The following is a 22,419-nucleotide window of genomic DNA, read 5'->3' on the forward strand; positions in this document are numbered from 1 at the left end:
CCTGGAAGCCACCCACAGGCGGACCAGGGGCCACTGGTGTTTCCCTCCTCCCTGGGAAGAGAGCAGGAAGGGGTGGACGGTGGAGGCCTCGTCTCGCACCAGCCCTTGGGCGGCGGCTCATTCTGCTCACCGCCACAGCTGGCCCAGTGAGGGCTCCCTGCCGCCCCAGCCCCTTGTGTGAAGGTGGGAGGCGACAGCGAGGGCCGTGGGGCTGGCTCTGGCCGGCGTGGTGACGGTACAGACCCCAGCGGCGCCCCACCTGCCTGAGCGTGGGCCTTCAGCCAGACTCTCGGGGTCTACAGGGGCCCTGACAGCTGCCCCTTCCCGAGCCAGGAGAACTGGGTGGCTGGCGTGGTTTTCTTTTCGCCTCAGGTCTGTCCTCAAGCGGCTCCCTCCTCAGAGGGAGGGCAGTGCCCAGGGCCAGAGCTGGGGCTCCCCCCACCCCCAGTTCGCACCCCGACATGGGAAAGGGACATCTGGGGCAGGAGGCTGCTCTGGGTGTGAGAGAGGCAACAGAATCACACAGGAAAGAGCGGCAGGAAACAGCCTAGAAACCGGGTGCTGGCGGTAGTGGCTGGGGCGCCGGGGGAGGCTGGGGGGGGTTCCCCTGCACACCCCCCCCCCCCATGATCTGCTGGGATCCTATGAGTCTGGGTCTGTGTGTGTGTTAAAGTTTCTGAGGGAGAGAGGCAGGGGAACACGAATTCCCACCCGCCGGTCCACTCCCCAGATGCCCGCAACAGCCAGGGCTGGGCCAGGCTGAAGCCAGGGAGTCAGGAGCTCCATCCAGGTCCCCCAGGTGGGCAGCGGGGACCCGAGTACTTGAGCTGCCACTGCTGCCCAACCAGGGTGTGCATTGTGAAAGCTGCAGCCCAGAGCCAGGAACTGAACCCAGGCGCTCTGCTCCGGCCTGTGGACCCGCGTGCAGGCAAAGCATCGGCTCCCCGTCTCAGTGACGCGGTGGCCGCACAGGCAGAGGCGCCCAGGTGGGCACCCCACACTGCCCTCTCCTTAGCGGGCAAGAGGCAGGGCCAGCCCCTCCTCCATCCCAGCTCCTGTTTCTCTCACTCAGGCCCCACCCCGGGCCCTGAAATGTCAGAAGCTTGTCTCAGTTTCCCTGGTCCAGAAGCCAAATTTGCCGGCTTGGCAGGGCTGAGCAGCAGGAGGGACCGACCACCCCTCCCCCACGCAAGGGCCAGGAGGGACACGCACCAAACCAGCCCCCACCATCCCTGCACCTGCGAGCCCAGGGCCCTGTAGCCTGATCGCCCACGTGCCCGCCAGGGGCTGTCCCTTCCAGCCTGGGAAGGCACAGGTGGGTGACAGCAAGGGGGAGGCTCCGGGGAGCCCAAGAGGTTCCCAGTGCGGAAACAAAACTGAAAGGCGAACCCAGCTCCAAAGTGCATCGGTGTGTCACACGCAGGGGACCGGGCCCTGGCGCCACGTCCTGTTCCCCCAGAAGCAACGTGAGAAGGGGTGGGGGTGGCTGCCGGGCTGGGCCCCTCTCAAGTTTCACTTCACTCTGGGACCCAGCCTGGCTCCCGCCCCAGGCTTGGGCAGAGCCCTGCTCCCTGCAGCCACAGGAGAGGGAGTGATTGGGCAAGGCAGGGCTTGAAGAGGACTCCCAACCACGTGGCCGGTCACCCACTCCCACAGCCAGGCCCTGCGGGGAACCAGGTGGGAGTGTCCCCATGGGGGTCTCCGACAACCCTGGCTGACCTCGGGGTCATGGCCATAGGGACACCCACCCTGAGGGCAGCCAAGCTGGGCCCAGGCTGGAGGGTGCCAGCACCTGGGGCAGGACTGGCCCCTGCACAGCCCCCACCGTCCACCTTCCCGGAGGGAGGGGGTTTCCTACCCAGGCAAATAAACGCACCGCAAACCGGGGAAGTTACAAAAGTCTCTTTTTTAAGTTTTTAAATTAAAATTGCACCCTGCTGAGATGAGATTCAAAGGCGAGCTCGGTGCTGGGCCTATCCCCCTATCCCTGGACATGCAGGTGGCCCAGGGACAGGGAGGGGTGGGGCAGTCACACGGAGTGCGCCTTCTGACCCAAGCCAGCTCTGCAGTCCTGAAACCCTGCACGCCCAGCGGGAGATGGGTGACAACAGAGCCGTGAGGGGCCCTGGCCAGCAGCCAGGGTGGGGAGGAGACGGGGAGGACTCCTGGGCACAGCCAGAGGCCCCCCTGCAGCCGTGGCGGCGCCCCGAGGTCCCTGCAGCCCCCCACCTGAGTGCACACCCACTCTCACAAACATTAGTTACATTTATATATCCATATATATTAGAGTTCTAGATTAAAAAGAAAAAAGCTTTCCTGAAGAAAAACTCCTGGAGGACCCAAGTGGCCCAGGAAGTTTACTGTCCCCCCCCCCACAAAAATCCTTTTATAAAATCTTCCAGTGCGATCTTCAGGAAACCCCGCCCTCCCAGCGCCCCCCGCCCTGGCCCTCCTATGTCCCCACAACCGTGGGCTGCCCCCAGCTTCAGCCCGGCGCCCGGCTTCCAGTCTCATCTCTGGCCGTCCATGGCCGCCACGGCTTTCTGCTGGGGAGCCCCCTGCTGGGCTCCAGGGGGCCACGTGGGCTGTGGGCAGTGCAGGTGGTGGAAGGTGGTAGGGGAGGAAGGCGGGATCCAGGGCGCCTGGTGGCTGGGCGGGGAGGAGGCCCAGAAGGGGCTGAAGTTGGCAGGGGGGGAGCAGGCCACGGCCGTCATGGGGCTGTTGCCGCTCTGCAGGCTGTCGGAGGCGCGGAGCTTGGAGAACATGGCCAGCGCATCAGGGAAGTTGGGCGGCGTGGCAGGCGTGTTGCTGGGCGTGCACATCTGTGGGGAGAGAGCACAGGTGTGGAGGGGTCTTTCCCGAGGGGGGGCTGATCCAGGCCGACCTTTACTGCAAGTCCCTGTCCCAGCCGCGCTGTTAGAGCCAGGAGCTCTGCGTGACGCTCCCAAGGGCACGCAAGATGGACATGAGGTGGCAGACGAAAATGAAGGGCCGGGGTCCAGCCCAGGACGCCACTGCTCGGTGCTGCCTGCGTGAGGCGACCAGCTGGCTCCCTCCACAGCCCAGGGTGGCCACCAGGGAGGAAGGCCAGGCGCAGGGACACCCTGCCGTGCCAGCCACACGAACGCTCGGGTTCTCAGTGTTTGGTTTGGGAGCAGCCAGCAGGCCACAGGCCTCTCTGAATGGCAGTTGGTTCAAAGATTCCCTCTACCTCACCACAAGGAAACTGAGGCCCAGGGGCTGAGTCACTGGATGGAAAACGCCATCCAGAGGGTGCGAGGTGAGAAGACAGAAGCCCCAAGCCCGTCCCCTCTGCCCAGGCCACACCACGGCCTGATGCTCGGTGCGGCTGGCTGCCCGGGCCGTCCAGGGACAGCACGAGGCTCTGGGCTTCCTGCGACCCCAGCCTCCAGCCCCTGCGGCCAGCAGCCCCTCGCCAGAGGTCGCCAGTTCCTCAGTCTGCCCTGTCCACTGAGGCTGGCTCCAGACCGGGGCCTCTGTCATCAGCCTGGGGCGCAGGGGCAGGGCCCCCCAGGAGCACCTGGCTGGGGTGTGGGGAAGACGCAGCAAGGAGACCAAGACCCCCACAAGCTGCTGCTGACCTCAAAAGCCTTCAGCTTTCCCCAGGAAGCCACTGGAGTCCTTCTGTGAATTTCTCCTAATTTTAGCAACACTGTCCCCTCCCCCCCAGGCTGGGGTGTGTGGAGTGAGACTCCAGGGCTGTTCACCTTGGAGGAGCGAGCTCTCACAGCTCTGCAGTTAAACCCACACCAGAAGCTGGGGGCCGCCAGGCAGAGGGCCCCACCGGCCGAGACAGCACCCAAGGCACTGATCCTTGTCTCCCAGGGGCCCAGGGCCTGGGTGCAGAGGCCCGCCCCCAGCACACACAGGGCTGACTTCTCCACAGCAGGAATCAATGAATGGGGGTGGGGGCGGAGGCCCGTTGCATCACAGCATCGTGACCGACTTCCCCAGCCACCGGCCGCCTCGCGCCGCACACCAGCCGCGGTCCAGCAGGGCCTGTGCCCGCCTGCCTGCACGAGCCCGGGCAGGTTGCCGAACCTCCCTGGAGCGCCTCTCTGCTTTGGTCAAACCGGGGGCTCGGACCAGCTGCTCTCAAGCTCCGTCCTCCACTCCCAAGGGAGCCCAGTGTCCCTGCACTGCCCACGCCCTCTCCTCCAGGCACCCCCAAGTCCAACTCGGGAATCGACAGCAACCTTGGGACGCTGGCTCGCTCTCTCACGCCCGGGTCGCTTCTGGCGTGGCCAGACGCACTGGCTGCTGGTCTCTGGTGTGTCAATCTAACTTGGGCCTCTACTGTGTCTCAAGAAACTGCCAACTCTTTGCAGGGCCTGGCTCATTCCTTGCAAGGACGCCGTCACCAAACCCTGCCTCCTGTGGGAGTCTGCACCGCGGGGTGACCGTGCCCCTGGGATCTGCCCAGGAGCAGCTGTGGGAAGTGAACCGGGCACCAGGCCCTCTCCCTCAGGCCTCTGGCTCTCAGTCCCCCAGCAGGGCCTCGCTGGGGCCCTGGGCCGCGGGCGGGAGGAGGCGGTGAGGGAGCAGGTCCCGGGCTCGAGCCCCGGTCAGGTACAGGGGAAGGGGTCCCTGAGATGAGCCCCTCGGGTTCCCACCAGCGGGGCCTCAGCTGCCACTGCCCTGCAGCCCCCACCACGCGTCCACACCAGCTGAGCTCAGGAACAGCAAGAGAGGCCGGGGGAGGGTCGAGCCCGGCCCCTCCACACTTGGCTTTGCGACTTCATGAACACAGGGGGCCGGGGCCAAGGCCAAGGCCCAGCCGAGAAACCATTTGTGGCCTCTGTCCTGGAGGCAGCCACAAGCAAGGGCACCCAGTGCTGAAAATGCCAAAAATGCACCCAGGAGCCATCCCAAGCTCCAGGGGGCTAATGGGGACCTGGCCAAGCCGACCAGAAAGGAGCGGGAGGCAGGGCCAGCCCCCAGCCCCCCTATGCAAACCCTCTGCCCTCCACGCCTAGGCTACTCCTTCCTGGGCCTCCGGAGCCCCGAACCGGGACGGGGGAGGCACCTTTAAGAGCAGGGCCCAGCTCCAGCCGGGCCAGGGTGGACCTATGCCTTTCCGGTTCCCTGGGTGTGTGTGCCGCGGGAGGGGCCCCGAGGCCTCCCAAACACCCCCGCTCCCGGGGCCCCTGGCCCGGCCCCCACCCCGCTCCCAGCCCCCGGCCCGACACCCACCCCGCTCCCAGCCCCCCAGCCCGGCCCCCACCCCGCTCCCAGCCCCCCGGCCGGGCCCCAGCCCGCTCCCAGCCCCCCGGCCCGGCCCCCAGCCCCCTCCGGGGCCCCGGCCCGGCCCCCCAGCCCTCTCCCAGCCCCCCGGCCGGCCCCCGCCCCGGCCCGGCCCCCACCCCGGCCCCCGCTCCCCGCCCCCGCCGCAGCGCTGCGCCCCGGGCCCAGCCCGAGACGCCGTGGCCCCGGGCGAGCCGGGAGCCGCTCCTTCCCGGAGGACATTTTGGCTCTTTGTTTACATCCGCGGCGCGGCGCTCCCCGGCAACATGGCTGTCAGCGCCGCGGCTGACAGCGCCCCGACGACCCTTACCATCTGGTGGTGGTGGTGGCTGCTGGGAATGTTGGATTCTTGGAAGAAGGCGCTCAGCGCGGTCTGCGGACAAGCACAGCGGCCGTGAGCGGCGGGCGGCGGGCGGGCCTCCTCCACGGGCGCCCCCGGCCCGGGCCCCGCCGCGACCCCCGGCCCGGGCCCTGCGCCCCCCGGCCCGGGCCTCCTCCTCCACGGGAGCCCCCGGCCCGGGCCCTGCGCCCCCCCGGCCCGGGCCTCCTCCACGGACGCCCCCCGGCCCGGGCCCTGCGCCCCCCGGCCCGGGCCTCCTCCCCCGCGGGCGCCCCCGGCCCGGGCCTCCTCCTCCACGGGCGCCCCCGGCCCGGGCCCTGCGCCCCCCGGCCCGGGCCTCCTCCTCCACGGGCGCCCCCGGCCCGGGCCCTGCGCCCCCCCGGCCCGGGCCTCCTCCCCCGCGGGCGCCCCCGCCCCGGGCCCTGCGCCCCCCGGCCCGGGCCTCCTCCTCCACGGGCGCCCCCGGCCCGGGCCTCCTCCACGGGCGCCCCCGGCCCGGGCCTCCTCCACGGGCGCCCCCCAGCCCGGGCCTCCTCCACGGGCGCCCCCGGCCCGGGCCTCCTCCTCCACGGGCGCCCCCCAGCCCGGGCCTCCTCCACGGTCGCCCCCGGCCCGGGCCCTGCGCCCCCCAGCCCGGGCCTCCTCCTCCACGGGCGCCCCCGGCCCGGGCCTCCTCCCCCGCGGGCGCCCCCGGCCCGGGCCCTGCGCCCCCCAGCCCGGGCCTCCTCCTCCACGGGCGCCCCCGGCCCGGGCCTCCTCCCCCGCGGGCGCCCCCGGCCCGGGCCCTGCGCCCCCCCGGCCCGGGCCTCCGCCCCCGCCCCCGCCCCCGCCCCGGCCCGCACCTCGAACTGCCAGTGCGCCGCCTGCAGCAGCTGCTTCGCCTGGTCGGCCGCGCAGCCCGCCGCCAGCACGAACTGGTTGATCATGACCTGGTGCCGCAGCTCCTCCATGTTCACCGACATGGCGCTGCCGAGGCCCGGCCGGGCGGCCGCGGGGAGGCCGGGCCCTGGGCTCGCCGCGCCGCCTCAGCGCCTCAGCCGCCCGGACGGTGTTGTGGTCCGGCTCCCGCCGCCCCGCCGCCGCCACAAACAACAGCGCGGGGCGGGGCCGGGTGTCCCAACGCTCGGGGCCGCGAGCCGCCGCCGCTGATTGGCCGGCGCGCCGCTCCGCCAGCGCCCGGCTCCCGTGCGGACGTTCGATTCGAATCCTGCGGCCGGGCCGGCCGCACTGTTTCCCTTTTCGCCGGGCCGCGCCCATTGGCGGAGCCGGGCGCCGTGGGGGCCGCCCGGCATTGGCTGGCCGCTGTGTTTTGGCTCGTCCCGGCTCGTGATTGGCCAGCGCCCGGCGCTGGGGGCGGGGCCGCGCGCGCCGATTGGCCTCCCGTGGGCCCGTTTGAACTCAACTTGAAAACCCGGAGTGCGCGCTGATTGGCCGAGGGCCTCTGTTTGCTGTTGTAGGCCGCGTCCATTCATTACTTCATTGAGACGGAACACGCTCAGCTGGAAGAGCGAGGCCGAGCGGCTTTGACTCATTTCCTCTGAAAGATGTGGTCACCTCGAGAAACCGACCCAAACAGAAAACAGCTCTGCGCCTGGAGTCTCCGGAGCGCGGGGTTTTAAACGACTTCCGAGCGGGCCTGCTCCTCCGGGACCACGGAAGGCCGCGCCGCAGGTGCAGCGGCCGCCCGGCCATCGGCACGGCCTGGGCTGGGAGCCGGCGTGACCGCGAGAGAAAAAGCCGCCGTCTCCCCCCTCCCACGGGCTGGCTCAGCTGCAGTTTTCATTTTTCCCGTTAAAAATAAGAAGTGTGTTTCTACACAGTACTGCTCGCAACCCCAGCACTTTACATTTTTTTTAAATTTATTTGAACGGCAGAGTCTCAGAGAGAGAAGGAGGGAGGGAGAGAGAGGTCTTCCATCGGCTGGGTCACTCCCCAGATGGCCACAGTGGTCAGAGCGGCCAGAGCTGGGCTGGTCTGAAGCCCGGAGCCCCGTCCAGGTCTCCCACGTGGCTGCAGGGGCCCAAGCACTCGGGCCATCGTCTGCTGCTCTCCCAGGCCATCGGCAGGGACCTAGACCAGAAGTGGAGCAGCCGGGACTCAAACTGGTGCCCACGGGGGATGCCGGCACGGCAGGCTGCGGCTTCACCCACTGCCTCACAGCGCCAGCCCCAACCAGAGCGCTTTAAGACCTCGTTTGTTTGTGGGCGGCGCTGCCGGCACCTGTGATGGCTGGGTGGCATCTGAGCGGCTCCACATCTGGTCCAGCTCCCTGCCGACACACCGGGGAAGGCAGCAGAAGATGGCCCAAGTGCTTGGGCCCCTGCACCCGCGTGGGAGGCCAGGAAGAGGCTCCTGGCTCCTGATCAGCTCAGCTCCAGCCGGTGTGGCCATTTGAAGAGTGAATTCAGCGGATGGAAGACCTCTCTCTCTCTCCCTCTCTCCCTCTCTCCCTCTCTCCCTCTCTCCCTCTCTGGAACTGCCTTTCCAATAAATCTTCAAAACAAACAGAAAAGCTGTTGTTTATATGTGGTGAGCTTCCCACTTTCGGGGCAGGGGATGGGACATGAACCAGCAAGTGTTTACAGAGCGGGGACGGAGCAGGCGGGCTAGGAGGGCAGAAGCAGTCATCGATCCGTACCTGTGATGTGTGCTTCACCAGTGCCTGGGTGTCCATGGATTCCCCACCCATAGACATATAAACGCGCACACACACACACACATAAATATAGCACGCAGAAAATGTTTGAGCAGTGTGTCTGTGCTGAACCTGTATCGACTTTATTCCCCAGACGCAGTATAAGAACTATTTACGTGGCATTTGCATTGTATTTTAAGTAATGGAGAGATATTTAAAGCTATGGGAACATGTGCATGGGTTACACGCAAATATCACGCCATTCTATAGAAGAGGCCATCTGCAGATTCTAGTATCCACGGGGATGCTGGAACCAGTCTCTCCTCCAACCCGTGCCAGGAGAAGAGTTTCTGTTTCAGGATGACTTAGCAAGCTTTGGGTCTGAGTTACTAATGCCAGGTGTGTTTTGACCAGCAAACGGTCTGCAAAACAGGAAGCTGATAAGAAGCAAGCAACCACGACTCTCTCTCTCTCTCTCAAGACTTATTTATTTGAAAAGCAGAGTTACAGAGAGGCAGAGGCTGAGGCAGAAAAAGAAGAGGTCTTCCATCCACTGCTTCACTCCCTAAAAGGCCACAATGGCCAGAGCTGGGCCAATCAGAAGCCAGGGGCCATTAGCCTCCTCCGGGACCCCAACGTGAGTGCAGGGGCCCAAGCACTTGGGCCATCTTCCGCTGCTTCCCCAGGCCATAGCAGAGAGCTGGATCAGAAGCGGAGCAGCCAGGACTTGAACCGGTGCCCATATGGGATGCTGGCACCGCAGAGGGCGGCTTCACCGGCTATGCCACAGCGCAGGCCCCAAAATTCTCTTTTGATTTTGCCTAAAGTGGATTTAACTCCCCATTTAGGAAAGCATGGCTGTATTTTTAAAGACTGTAAGTAAGGAAAAGACTACAAGCAGTGTTTATGTACTGATGAAAAACAGCCTCAGGCGTCGTAATGAGTCCCATTTAGCTGTCTTTTTGTTTGTTTTGTTTGTTTTGAGGCGTGCCTGCCTGCATGGTCTCCCAGCGATTGCACTTGGATGTCCCACAGTGCACTTGAGCTGGGGCTCAGCGGTCCCTCAGCATGGGGGGGGGGCAGGGGAGGGGTGGGTTCCAGGACGCCCTAAGGCTACCAGCAAGGTTACCAAAATCTCTAGATGGCCCGCCCGTCTGCACACGGCTGTGGTGTTGGCACAGAACCCACGCACACCTTCCTGTGTGCTCTAATTCACCTCCAGATGACTCATCGCACCCCACACGATGGAAATGCTGTGCAAGTAGCTGTTGTACGGTACTGTCTGCAGAACGACCATGGGGAAAGCTCTGTCTGGGTGCAGCTTTGTTTGTTTTTTTCCCAAATATTTTCGGTCTGTAGTTGGCGGAGTCCACGGGCACGGAGGACTGATCGCACCACTGAGCCCCTCCCTTCCAGGAAGTACAAGCTGAGAACACAGAGAGCAACTGGCGGCACGCACAGGTCACAGGCAGCCTCAGAACAAGCTGGTGCCGGCGCCAGGGGCTCCTGGCCACAGGTGTCAACACGCCAGGGGCAGGCCAACAGGGGCTGCCTCAGCCGAGACATTTCCGGCGGTAGGACAATGTCTGCCCGGAGCCTCTTGGCTTACCTATTTATTTTTTTGAGTTTTCTTTCTTTTTAAATTTTATTGGGGCAGGTGTCCTGCCATAGTGTGTAAAGTCACCTCTTCAGTGCCAGCATTGCCCATGGGCACCAGTGGAGTCCTGGCTGGTCCACTTCCCATCCAGCTCCCTGCTAATAATGCGCCTGGGAAAGCAGCAGAGGATGGCCCAAGTACCTGGGCCCCTGCACCCAACTGGGACACTCAGATGAAGCTCCTGGCTTCTGACTAACCCAGCTCGGGCCATTGCGGCCTCTTGGGGAATAAAACAGTAGATGCAAGTTAAAAAAAAAAAAAAAAAAAAAAAAAGACCACCTATGGAATGCATAAAATCTGTTCTGTTTTATATTAATACGAAAATTTTTAAAGATTTATTTGTTTGGAAGGCAGAGAGAGAAGAAGACAGAGACAGAGAGACAGAGAGAAATCTGCTGGTTCATTTTCCACATGGCTGCCATGGCCAGGGCTGGGCTAGTCAGAATCTAGGAGCCAAGAACTACATCCAGGTCTCCCATATGGGTACAGCGGCCCAAGCACTTGGGCCATCTTCTGCTGCTTTCCTGGGCGAATTAGCAGGGAGCTGGATGGGAAGTGGAGCAGCCGGGACTCAACTGGTCGGCATGGCAGGTGGCAGCTTGACCCACTGCACCACAGCGCCGGCCCCGACACTTCCGTCTTAATTAACCAGTTCTCAAGGAAGAGGAGGGCCCCAAGTCACCACGTCTGGTCTTTCCTAGACATCAAGGCTGTTCAGCCCACGAGTTCTCTGAATGTTTACCATTTGCCGGGCACAGCTGTGGGCACCTGGAGACACAGAGGGCAGGACCCCCAAGCCGGGTGCTGCTTCTCCTCTGTGTGTGTGTGTCGGGGGGAGACGGAGTCCCGCCTGGGACTTGGGGTGCGGGAGGTGGAAGTGCTTGACAGCACTGAGACTCTGGCCCGGGACGAAGGGCTGGGCGGGCTGGGAGTGGCCCTGTCCTGGGAGTGCAGGGAGCATGGATGAGGTCATGTTTGTAGAGGGCTTTGAGCTGCTTGGATGAAAGCAGCTCGCCGAGCCCAAGGTGCTATTAACTGACGGTGTTATTATTTTAATCTGAGAGGATAATGTGCAGCCCGTAAAACTGCAATGACAACATGCCCATTCACAACAAATCAAACACCGGAGAGCCTCAGCAGGGACACGGCCACATCAGTGGGCAGCGGAAGGAACCGCCACCCAGCGCCTGGGCAGACACCGTCTGAGCGAGCATGAAGGCAGGTCCCCGAGTCAGCCCCGAACGCCCCGCAGCTGCCGCTGGCCGGGTGCCTCGGAGAAGCCAGGGTCTCCCCCTTGTCCCCCTCCTGCATCCCGTAGCGCAGGTGAGGCAGCTAGGGGACAGAGGAGAGAGGTTTCCCCGGGGCCACACTGTGGCAAGTGTTGGAGGCAGGCAGCCGTTAACCCCATCCTGGCCGCCGAGCTGCTGCCCGGATCGGTAAAGCTCACGGGGCTGCCAGGGGTGGGCACCTCCCAGCCCCCACCTCTGCAGTGCACCCAGCTCCTCCACCTTTTGTGTTCCTCGCCAACGCCCCTCAAACGGTCAGATCCGCCAGAGCTGAGGGAGGGGCTCAGAGAGGGCGTGGAAGCCCTCAAGGTCGCACAGCCCCCAGCTGATGGGCGGCACTGGGATTAGATCCAGCACCTCCCCTCCATTCCTCCCACTAATCCTCTCACCCTTTTCCTCCTCTCTTTTAAGATTTATTTATTTGACAGGCGGAGTAACAGAGAGGATGAGACAGAGAGATAGAGAGAGATCTTCCATCTCCTAGTTCACTCCCCCAAATGCCTGCAATGCAATGGCCAGATCTAGGCCAGGCCAAAGCCAGGAGCCAGGAGCTTCGTCCCGGCTCCCACGTGGGTGCAGGGGCCCAGGCCATCCCTCCACTGCCTTCCTGGTGCTCTAGCAGGCAGGGAGCTGCATGGGAAGTGGAGCAATCAGGGCTTGAACCTGGCTCCGACGTGAGATGCCAGTGCCGCAGGCATTGGTTTAACCTGTCGCACCACTAGGCCGGCCCCCACCCAGTCCTTATTTTTCATTTCCCTGCTGTTGCTTCGGGATGCTAGGACGAAGGACACGGTGGCCCCGAGAAGCAGAAAGGAGTTAAGAGGAGGAGAGGGAGAGGGACACCGGGTTCTGTCCCAGTTGGGGTGCCGGATTCTGTCCCGGTTGCCCCTCTTCCAGGCCAGCTCTCTGCTATGGCCCGGGAGTGCAGTGGAGGATGGCCCAAGTGCTTGGGCCCTGCACCCCATGGGAGACCAGGAGAAGCACCTGGCTCCTGTCTGCGGATCAGCGCGGTGCGCCGGCCGCAGCGGCCATTGGAGGGTGAACCAACGGCAAAAAGGAAGACCTTTCTCTGTCTCTCTCTCTCACTATCCACTCTGCGTGTCAAAAAAAAAAGACGACTCCAAATCAAATGTGCAACCCTGGGCCCACAGGGCAGCCGGGTGGGGGTGGGGGAGGCCCAGGGTGCTAGCGGAGGCAGGGTTTCGCTCTCCCTCTGCAGACTTGTAATGTTTTGTTTGTTTAACAAAACCTGGATTTTCTTTTTCTTTATTTCTTTTTGTTTGTTTGTTTAAGATTTTTTAAATTGACTTTTGAGCATTAGAGTTAGAAAGAGGGAGAGACAGAGAGGGAAATCTGTCTGCTGGTTCACTCTCCTGATGGCCACAAAGGCAAGGCCAGGCCAAAGCCAGGAGCCAGGAGCTTCATTCGGGTCTTCCACGGGGGTGGCAGGGGCCGCATTCATTGCTTTTCCCAGGGCATTAGCAGGGAGTTGGATTAGAAGTGGAGCAGCTGGGGCACGAACCGGTGCCCACATGGGATACATCGCAGGCTTTACCTGCTGCACCACAAGGCTGGACCCCCCGCTGCCATTCTTCCTTGCGAATTTCCGCTCTTTCTCCTCTCTTGGCCACCTTGCAGCATTGTTCTTTGTCTGGCCCTTTGTCTCCAAGGGGAAGGTGGCTGAAGCACGGCTTCCTTGGCAATCCGGGTCCTCCGGGAGAGAAGGGCTCTTTCTGTTGAGAACATCCTAGGGACCCAGGTCTGCTGAGTTCTTGGTTGGATACAACCTGTGGGGCTGGCGTTGCAGCACAGATGGTTAGGCAGCTGCTTGCTACACAGGCATCTCCCATCTGAACGCTGGCTCCTGATCCAGCTCCCTGCTAGTGCACCTGGGAGAGCAGCAGAAGACGGCTAAACACTCGGGTTCCTGCCTCCCATATGGGAGACCTGGATGGAGCTCCTGGCTCCTGGATTCCGCCTGGCTCAGCCCCAGCTGTTGTGGCCATCTGGGGAGTGAATCAGTGGATGGAAGAACTTGTTCTCTCTTTGTCTTTCCCTATCTCTGTATCACTCTGCCTTCCAAACAAATAAATAAATCTTAAAAATAAAAAATTTTAAAAAATGAGAAGAGCAAGGCCAGAGAGCTGAAGTGATTTGCCCGAGGCCACCGAGCTGGTCCAGGCTGCGGCTGAGATGGGAGCCCAGGTGTGGTGTCTGCTTCGGGGGGAGCACTCTTCACTGTCGCCTTCTGCCTCGCCCTCAGCTCTCGCCGAAAGACACAAAAGCTTGTAGCAGGAAGGTCACAGCCAGTCCCCTGTTGACGGCGAACTCAGGCTGGTTTAGACCAGGTTTTTCTCCAAATGTCACATGCCTCCCAAGGGACAAAGGCCACACCACTCCCAGCACAGTTAATGGCATTTCCCAAAAGCAGCGGTCTGGCCTGGACGCCCTGTCCCGTACCTGTCAGCCCGTGATAAGCTGCTCCAGGGCCAGGTGTGGCTATGGCAGCCGGGTCCTGGCAACCCTTTCCCAGGACACTTGGCCAGACACGGGAGGGACACGGGGTCCACTTCCTCAGGGGCCCCCAACTTTCTGCCTGGACTCGGGACTTCCAAGCACTTTCTCTGTGGGACAGGAATCGGTAGGCCTGGGTCAGAGCCGCTCTGTTAGGCAGGAGAGCACATGCATGTGTGAGAGGGGCCGAAGAGCAAACACGGGAAGTTCACGCATGAAATGAGGGAAGAAAAGTAGACTCCACCTTGGAAGCAGCCCAGGATGTATACATCAAGATTCTTGCCAAAGTCTGGGCTGGCGCTGTGGCACAGTGGGTTAAGCCACTGCCTGTGATGCTGACATACCATGGAAGCACCAGTTCAAGTCCCGGCTGTTCCACTTCCGATCCAGCTCCCTGCAAATGTGCATGGGAAAGCAACGGAAGATGGCCTCAGTGCCTGGACCCCTGCACCCACATGGGAGACCTGGATGAAGCTCCTGGCTCCTGGCTTTGGCCTGGCTGGCCCAGCGCTGGCTGTTGTGGCCATTTGGGGAATGAATTAGCAGATGGAACATCTCTCTACCTCTCTCTGTAACCCTGACTCTCAGATAAATAAATACATCTTAAAAGATGGCCCAGAAGATGGTCCAAGTGCTTGGGCCCCTGGTACCCACGTGGGAGACCTGGATGGAGCTCCCGGCTCCTGGGCCAGGCCATTGCAGCCATTTGGGGAGTGAACCAGCAGATGGATGATCTTTCTCTCTGTCAGTCTGCCTTTTAAATAAATAAATCTCAAGAAAATGTCTGCCATTTCTGATAACCTTGCAGGTGGGGACACCTTAGGGGAACCTTCCCAGCCCCATGCCAGGGGAGCTGTGGGTCCCTGATAGAGCCCTGGGAGCAGGGCCGGCGCTGTGGCACAGCAGGTTAATATCCTGGTTAACATCCTGAGGCGCCAGCATCCCATATGGGCACCGCTTCAGGTCCGGACTGCTCCACTTCCAATCCAGCTCTCTGCTGTGGCCTGGGAAAGCAGTGGAGGATGGCCCAAGTCCTTGGGCCTCTGCACCTACATGGGAGACCCGAAGGAAGCTCCTGGCTCCTGGCTTTGGATTGGTGCAGCTCCGGCCATTGCGGCCGATTGGGAAGTGAACCAGAGGATAGGAGACCTCTCTCTCTCTCTCTCTCTCTCTCTCTCTGCCTCTCCTCTCTCTGTGTAACTCTGACTTTCAAATAATAAATAAATGAATCTTAAAAAAAAAAAAAAAAAAAAAAAAAGCCCTGGGAGGAAGTTTGCAAATTCCTCGCCCAGAAAGCCCAGCAACTTCCCCAGAGGAAGGGGGAGGGGAGAGGGGGAGGAGAGAGGTGGGCCCGCACCCACGAATCCGTCAGCCCTTTGCTGAGATGCCCCCTGACCTGCCAGGTGTGCTCCCTTCGCTAACCCCCTCGCTTGCTTCCTGCCCATCCCTCGCGTCTGTAATTCTCTTTCCCTTTTCAAAAGATTCATTTATTTGAGAGGCAGGGTGACAGAGAGAAGGGGAGACAGAGAGAGAGGGATTTTATGCACTGGTTCACTTCCCAGATGGTTACGGCCGAGCCAGGCCGAAGCCGGGAACCGTCTGGGTCTCCCACATGGGAGGCAGGGGCCCCACCACGTGGGCCATCACCTGCTGCTTTCCCAGGTGTATTAGCAGGGAGCTGGACTGGAAGCCAAGCAGCCAGGCCGGGACTCGAGCCAGCACTCCCATGTGGGACGGTGACATCACAAGCGGCGGCTCCCCACACTGTGCCATCACCCTGGCCTCGCGTCTGACGTTCTTCCCTTACGGGAGAAGAGAACCTCTGTCCAGCCATCTCGGCAAACCCCTCTGCCCCACCTCTAGGGCCTGCCACTGTGGTGGACATCGATGGCAAGGTTTGGGGCAGCCTTCCTACTGATCAGCTTTTTTGGTGGGAATATACCACCCCCAAAGCGTGTGTATGACCTATGTGCACAGCTGGAAGAAAACCCAACAAGAACCTTGCCGGCCTAAGGTGAGTCGCTTTGAAGCGCCTTGAAGGACCTCCCCTCCTTCTCGCCAGAACTCCTAATCCTCGAGTCCGCGTGAGTCCATGTTGCCGAATCCCGCACCTGTGCATTCCCAACACCGCACCGTGGGTGTGGAGTTGATTCCATGGCGCAGGCCGCTGAGTCCCTCCCTCCCCTCAACCCTGGCGGGTGAACTCAGCATGGCCATTCTCTGCCGGAGCCGGCTCTCCTCTTTCCCGTGGTCCACACAGCGACCGTGGCCCAACCCGGCAATCACAGGTCATGGGGATAGTCCAGGACGGCTCCTTGGAACAGGGAAGACAGAAGCCGGGAAGGCTCTGGGTCAGCACAAAGGCGCACAAAGGGGAGGTTTGCAAGAGAGAATGGTGCAAGCCAGAGCAAGGCCCCCTCGGGGCCTCGGCGGGGAGGCAGGGGGGTGGGGGTGGTGCTGAGCTTGGCTAGGCCAGGGTGGGAACACACGTGCCTGGAACGTAGGCGTAGATGGTGGAGGCGCCATTTCCTCTGTCCAGGAACAATGACACATGCTGTCCAGCTGGCCCAGAGACTTCTCAGACTCATCAGATTATGCTATGTTGGGGTGGCATAAAATCCTGGAGTTTTACTGCTCACTCAGTCAGTTGGCTGTCATTTGGGTCTCAAGAAAATTCGCTCTCTGGGCAGTGTCCTTACGACCCAGAGTTGACATCCTTGGTTTTCTTGTAGCCAGGTTGGAAAACCATAACCTTCTGGCTACCACCTGTTTTTATAAATAAAGTTTTATTGAAACACGGCTATGCTCAGGTGTAATAAAGTTTTATTGAGGGGCCGACACTGTGACATAGCGGGTAAAGTTGCGGCCTGCAGTGCTGGCAATCCCATATGGTGCCAGTTCAAGTCCCGGTTGCTCCACTTCCGATCCAGCTCCCTGCTATGGCCTGGGAAAGCAGTGGAGGATGGCCCAAGTCCTTGGGCCCCTGCACCTGCATGGGAGACCCAGAAGAAGCTTCTGGCTCCTGGCTTCGGATCGGCGAAGCTCCAGCCATTGCTGCCAATTGGGGGAGTGAACCAGCAGATGGAAGACCTCTCTCTCTCTCTCTCTCTCTGTGTGTGTGTGTGTGTGTAACTCTGACTTTCAAATAAATAAATCTTAAAAAAAGAATAAATAAACTTTTTTATTAAAAGAAAAGTTGAGTTTCTGGTGAGATAATGCTTGTGGTTTCAGAAAATTTCTGGAACACAGGAAGTCAGGATATGATGAAAGAGAGAGAGAGAGAGAGAGAGAGAGAGAGAAACAAGTAAGTCCTGGAATTCCAAATAAAGCCCCCAAAATTTTGCACAAATGAAGGGGACCTGCACCTTCAGGGCCCACGTCGGAGAGCAGGCTCCGGACCCTAGGAGCCCGAGCCGCGCCGATCATTCTTCAGATCCAGCAGCGTTAATAAACACGGGGCAGCCTGTGCACGAAGAGGAAGGAAGTATTTACGGAACACAGGCGCGTGGGCTTGTACACAGCACAATTGGGAAACCACCAGAACGTGCCGCATCACCAGGGCATCCCGTCAGCCCAGGAGCAGCCGGGGAGAGCCGTGTGCCCCGCCCGGGGGGAGCTTCCAGACCAGAGCTGGCCCGCTGACCAGGCTGCGTGCACAGTCCCGCCACCAGGAGGGGTTAAGCAGGGGGACAGGAGTCTGTCCAGGCCTGGAGGCAGGCCGCCGTGCCAGCCCTGGGTCAGCGCTGAGCTGACTCCCCGGCTTGAGGGGCAGAGAGCTCTCAGGCAGACCAGGAGATAAGGTGGAGGAAGTGGGCGGGGAAACATGGAGAGGGTCGAGGAGAAGGTGACGTGGCACACGGAACAACAGAGAAGTCCCCGTGCACTGCCCTTTTGTCACCGGCGTTGTTCCAGAGAGGAACACTCTGCTCCCGTGGTGGCCAGCGGGCCTGGCACACGGACAGGGGTCCCCCGTGGGCTGGTCAGACAGGCACCCGTGGGTAAGACTCTGTTTACTTTGAGAAACAGAGGGGAGGGGCACTTCTGTCCTGGATTACCCCCCAGATGCTGCAACCTGGGGTTTCTTCATCTGGGAAATGGGTGCAATAGTAGTACTCACTTTCCAGGGTTGTTTTGAAGATTAAGAGAGAAAACACACGTGAAAGTGCTTGGAGGAGCCATTACTCAAAAACGATTTTTCTGGGGGCCAGCGTGGGAGCCTGATGGGTCGTGTCACAGCCTGTGGCGCCAGCATCCTATACTGAAGCGCCGGTTCGAGTCCTGGCTGCTCTGCTTCCGATCCAGCTCCCTGCTGATGCTTCTGGGGAGCCAGTGGGCGACGGCCCAAGTGCTGGGGCCTCTGCACCCATGTGGGAGACCTGGATGGAGTTCGTGGCTCCTGCTTCAACCTGGCCCAGTCACCGTGGTCATTTGGAGAACGAACCAGTGGATACAAAGTATCTTCCTCTCTCTGTTTCTCCCTCTTCCTCTGTCACTCTACTTTTATACCAATAGTTTTTTTGTTTTTAAACTAAAACTTGTTGTTAACATAAAATGACCATTCTTGAATACTCATCTAAATAGCTGTCTAGTAACTGAGCACTGGCTCTGGGGCTGGGGGAGCCCTGACCGGGAGCACGGGTGGTTTCTGCAGCACAGAGCCTCCATCGCGGCCGATTTCAAGCTTCTAGTGCTGCAAAGACTGGCGGGCGAGGCTCCCGGAGGACGCTGTCTGGAGTGTTCTCGCTAGTTAGCAACTGACAAGCTAACAAGGACAGACAGCGTCTGACTTGCGGGTTCACCCCCATCTCGTGTCCAGAGTCCGCTCATCCAGGGGTCAGTCGCTTCCAGTGCAGGGCCCTGAGCTGCTGCACTTCGGAGAGAAGCAAGGGGGGACAGGCCGCCATGTCCTGTCCCTTTGGCAGCCTCTGCACATGTGACAGGGTACACAGGTTCTTGGGATTTTGAGTCCCAACAGGCAGCGAAGGGTGATGCTCCTTGTGGGGCATGGACCTCAGTTTGCCACCTGCGTGGTAAAAGCTGGGTCCTAATGTTAGAAAAATATTTTGGGGGGATCCAACCACTTTGTAAAAAATTTTTAATTTAAAAAATCATGACTGGGGCCAGTGTTGTGGCCCAGTGGGTTAAGCTGCCACCTGTGAAGCTGGCATCCCATGAGTGCCAGTTGGAGTCTCGGCTGCTCCACTTCCAGTCTAGCTCCCTGCTAGCAGTGGAAGCTGGCCCAAGGGCTTGGATCCCTGCCACCCACGTGGGAGACCACCCATGTGGGAGTTCCTGACTCCTGGTTTCTGCCTGGCCCAGCCCTGACCACTGTGGTCATCTGGGGAGGGATCAGTGGATAGAAGATCTGTCTTTCCCTTTCTCTCTGTAACAGACAGAGCTACAGAGAAAGAGAGAGAGAGACAGAGAGAGAGGTCTTCCATGTGCTGGTTCACTTCCCAAATGACCACAACAGCCAGAGCTGGGCTGATCTGAAGCCAGGAGCCAAGAGCTTCTTCCAGGTCTCCCACAGGCATGCAGGGGCCCAAGCACTTGGGACATCTGCTGCATTTCCCAGGCCATTAGCAAGGAGCTGGGTTGGAAGTGGAGCAGCCGGCACCTGAACTGGTACCCATATGGGATGCCGGCATTGCAGGCAGAGGCTTAGCCTACTGTGCCACAGCACCGGCCCCTTTAACTCTGCTTTTCAAAGAAGCAAATAAATCTTTGTAAGTATGTTCTGTAGAGCACCTGTTGTGTGCCTGATGCCAGGGCTTTGCATGGCAGATCTAACTTAATGTTCAACAGCTCTTTGCTGCTGTCCTGCTCATTTACAGACGAAGAACCCAAGGCTCAGAGAGGCTAGCAGCTCTCCCAGCACACACAGCCAGTGGTGGAAGAGCTGGGTTTCGAATCTTGCTCTGCTGGACTCCAGAACCCTAGGATGCCCTTTGAAGGCTGGGACGGCCTGCATGGAAGCTCCGAATGAATTACACAGAAAACAGCGCACGCACAACAGGCCTTCTAGAAGTAAGAGCCGCCAGAGGCTGTGGCTCTCAGCGGCTCCATGCACTTGCTAGGATCCCAGCCAAGTGGGGTTCACCTTGGCAGGCAGGAGTGAGAAGGGCACGCACAGAAGAGTCTTCCATGAGCAAAACCAGGAGCCCGGATGGTAACTCAGAATAACGTCATTCCTCCGGATGCCAGACGCCTGGGCCGCGGGGCCGGAACCAGGGGCGGGCAGGGGAGGCGCCGGGGTGATGCTGCTGCTGCACTCCCCACCCCGGGCCCCCGCTACCCTGCGTGGTGCAAACGTCGCCGCCTTTCATTTAGCTCTGCACTTGAAAGCGGAGTCGGAAGCTCCAAGCCCAGCTGAAATTTGCAGCCATCTGAACAGTTCTCCTTTGTTAGGGGCCCACAGCTGAGGACGGGACGGACAATGAGGGCTTCACATTGGACGAGGAGCAAAGTATGAGAGCCCGATCGCCGACTTCCTAACGGGCAGGGTTCCTTTCCTGAGCACAGAGCCTTGCGTTGCCCGAGGAACCGCGTGCGGGCTCCCGAGGCATTTGGGATCCGACCCCTCGGTTGGCGTCGGCCTCACCGCGGATCTGCAGCAGGATGTGAAACTGCTGGTGGTTTTGGCTTTAGTCCGCTGAGGCCACAGGCCAAGGACTGAGAGAGAGGGACCAGGGCTGATTGGGCCCTATCTCCCGGAGCTCGCTCAGGAAAGCCGGGGCCCCCATCTCCCAGTCCCTGCGCCCTCAGCTCTCCGGGGGCATCAGGTTCCGCCCCTCCACGGCTGCCTGGGGATCGGTGGCCTCCAGCGAGTGGCTGCCAACTGCCACCTGCAGGCTCGCCCGCTCCAGCCTGCGCCAGGGATCCGTGGACATGAGCGCGTGCGTCGCAAGGTGGCCAAGCACATGAAGGCCTCAGTGAGGGCAGCCGAAATGAGCCAAGTTCAAAGCTCCAAGGACCCGGCTGACCCAGGAGTTGTCCCACACTTTTCCTTTGTCCCCGAGACCCAGGGTTGAGAAGAAGGGCTGTCACCGGATACAACAGTTGGCGCTTACCACCCCCTGCCTTCCACAGATGCTCAGAAGAGACCCCCGAGACCTTACACGCTGGGTTTCTCTGCTGCGATTTTCCCCAGTGTGGGACCGAGAGGAAGCTGCGAGCTGACTGAGGCACGGCAGGCACGCTCTGCGCACTCCCCAGGCCAGTTCTCAACTTAAAAGCATTTTTACGGCTCTCCTGGCGGCAGCTACTTCTGGATTTTTCCTCTCTTCTGGGCCATCCGCTCCCTCGGGCACTGTCCTCAGCCCAGCTCTCTGGCAAGACAGCCACGTGGAGGCGAGGAAGGAGCAGAGGGGGGTGCAGGCCTGGGCCCCTCCGGGGCTGGCTGCTCCAACAGCTCAGCTGCTGCTGCTCTCGCCTCGGCTCTGGGCTCTGGCTGAGGTTCTCTCTCCAAACTGTCACACCAGGGGATTACTTTGTAGACTGTGGGACTCCAAATTCTTGCACAGAAAGACTCTTGGATCTCGAAGTTTTTCTGAACTAGCTCCTATCTCTTCTATCTCTTTCTCTTCCATATCTCCCCTACTCTGACCATATATAGAAAGAGGGAGAGACAGAAAGGGAGAGAGAGAGAGAGAGAGAGAGAGAGAGAGAGAGATCTTCCATCTGCTGGTTCACTCTCCCAAATGGCCATCCACAACCGGGGCTGGGCCAGGCCAAAGCCAGGAGCCTGGAACGCCATCCACCATCCGGGTCTCCGATGTGGTTGGCAGGGGTCCAATATTTGGACCATCCTCCGCTGCTTTCCCAGGTGCAATAGCAGGGAGCTGACTTGGAAGTGGAGCAGCCAGGACTCCAACTGGCACCCATATGGGATCCTGCGTTACAGGCGGCAGCTTAACCTGTTGTGCCAGAACGCTGGCCCCTGTCACTTCTTTTTCTGTTTGTTTGTTTTTTAAAGACTTTTTAATTTATTTATTTAAAAGGCAGAGGCACAGAGAGAGAGAGAGAGGTCTTCCATCCGCTGGTTCACTCCCCAGATGGCTGCAACAGCTGGAGCTGAGCCGATCCGATCCGAAACCAGGAGCCAGGAGTTTCTTCCGGGTCTCCCACGCAGGTGCAGGGTCCCAGGGACTTGAGCCATCTTCTGCTGCTCTCCCAGGTGCAGGGAGCTGGATCGGAAGTGGAGCACCCAGGACTCACCCATATGGGGTGCTGGCATGCAGGCGATGGCTTTACCGGCTGCGCCACAGGGCCGGCCCCCGACTCCGGGTCTCCTCTTGGCTCTACCCTACTGCATCTTTGCCACAGCCCAGTGGGGCCATGCTATTTCCAGACGTGGATTTACTGAGACAGAGACTCCCAGGGCTTAGTCCAAAGCCGTACTCTTGATTTGTCCGACTCAAAGCCCAGCGCTCACCGCCTTCTTTCTGTACCCGTGAGGCGGGATATTGATAGCGCGTGCGGTGCCCCGGGCCAGGGCAGGTGGGCGTGAGGCCTGTCGTCCGCAGAAGGACTGAGCAGCGACCTCCTCTGTCCTTGGGTAGGAAGAGGGGACTCCCAGGCCCTGATACACTCAGACAGGGGAGGGAGGAACCTTTTACCGAGTGCTGAGGCAGAACAAAGTTCTGGGGTCTCCATGTCTGTCTTTCACCTGCAGCCTCCAATACCAGCTTCCTCCCAAAGGTGGCCTGGAAGCCTAGCGGTT

General features: G+C 60.7%; 1 protein-coding gene across 1 annotated transcript; it reads right to left on the reverse strand.

Moving 5' to 3' along the window:
• Positions 1-1,888: 1,888 nt before the first annotated feature.
• UBALD2 (UBA like domain containing 2) lies at positions 1,889-6,686 on the reverse strand. The gene is made up of 3 exons (XM_062174957.1): positions 6,448-6,686; positions 5,576-5,638; positions 1,889-2,822 (listed from the first exon to the last, which is right to left on the reverse strand). The coding sequence occupies exons 1-3, from the start codon at positions 6,565-6,567 to the stop codon at positions 2,511-2,513; spliced, it is 495 nt and encodes a 164-aa protein (XP_062030941.1). The 5' UTR covers positions 6,568-6,686; the 3' UTR covers positions 1,889-2,510.
• Positions 6,687-22,419: the final 15,733 nt, after the last annotated feature.

Source organism: Lepus europaeus, chromosome 18 (assembly GCF_033115175.1).
Source record: "Lepus europaeus isolate LE1 chromosome 18, mLepTim1.pri, whole genome shotgun sequence".
In the NCBI taxonomy this organism is placed as follows: domain Eukaryota; kingdom Metazoa; phylum Chordata; class Mammalia; order Lagomorpha; family Leporidae; genus Lepus; species Lepus europaeus.

Coding starts and splice junctions, on each gene's coding strand:
- UBALD2 (XM_062174957.1), bottom strand. CDS start 6,567: ATGTCGGTGAACATGGAGGAGCTGCGGCACCAGGTCATGATCAACCAG. Junction 5,639..6,447: donor CGGCGCACTGGCAGTTCGAG/GTGCGGGCCGGG, acceptor GCTTGTCCGCAG/ACCGCGCTGAGCGCCTTCTT. Junction 2,823..5,575: donor GCCACCACCACCACCAGATG/GTAAGGGTCGTC, acceptor CTCTCCCCACAG/ATGTGCACGCCCAGCAACAC.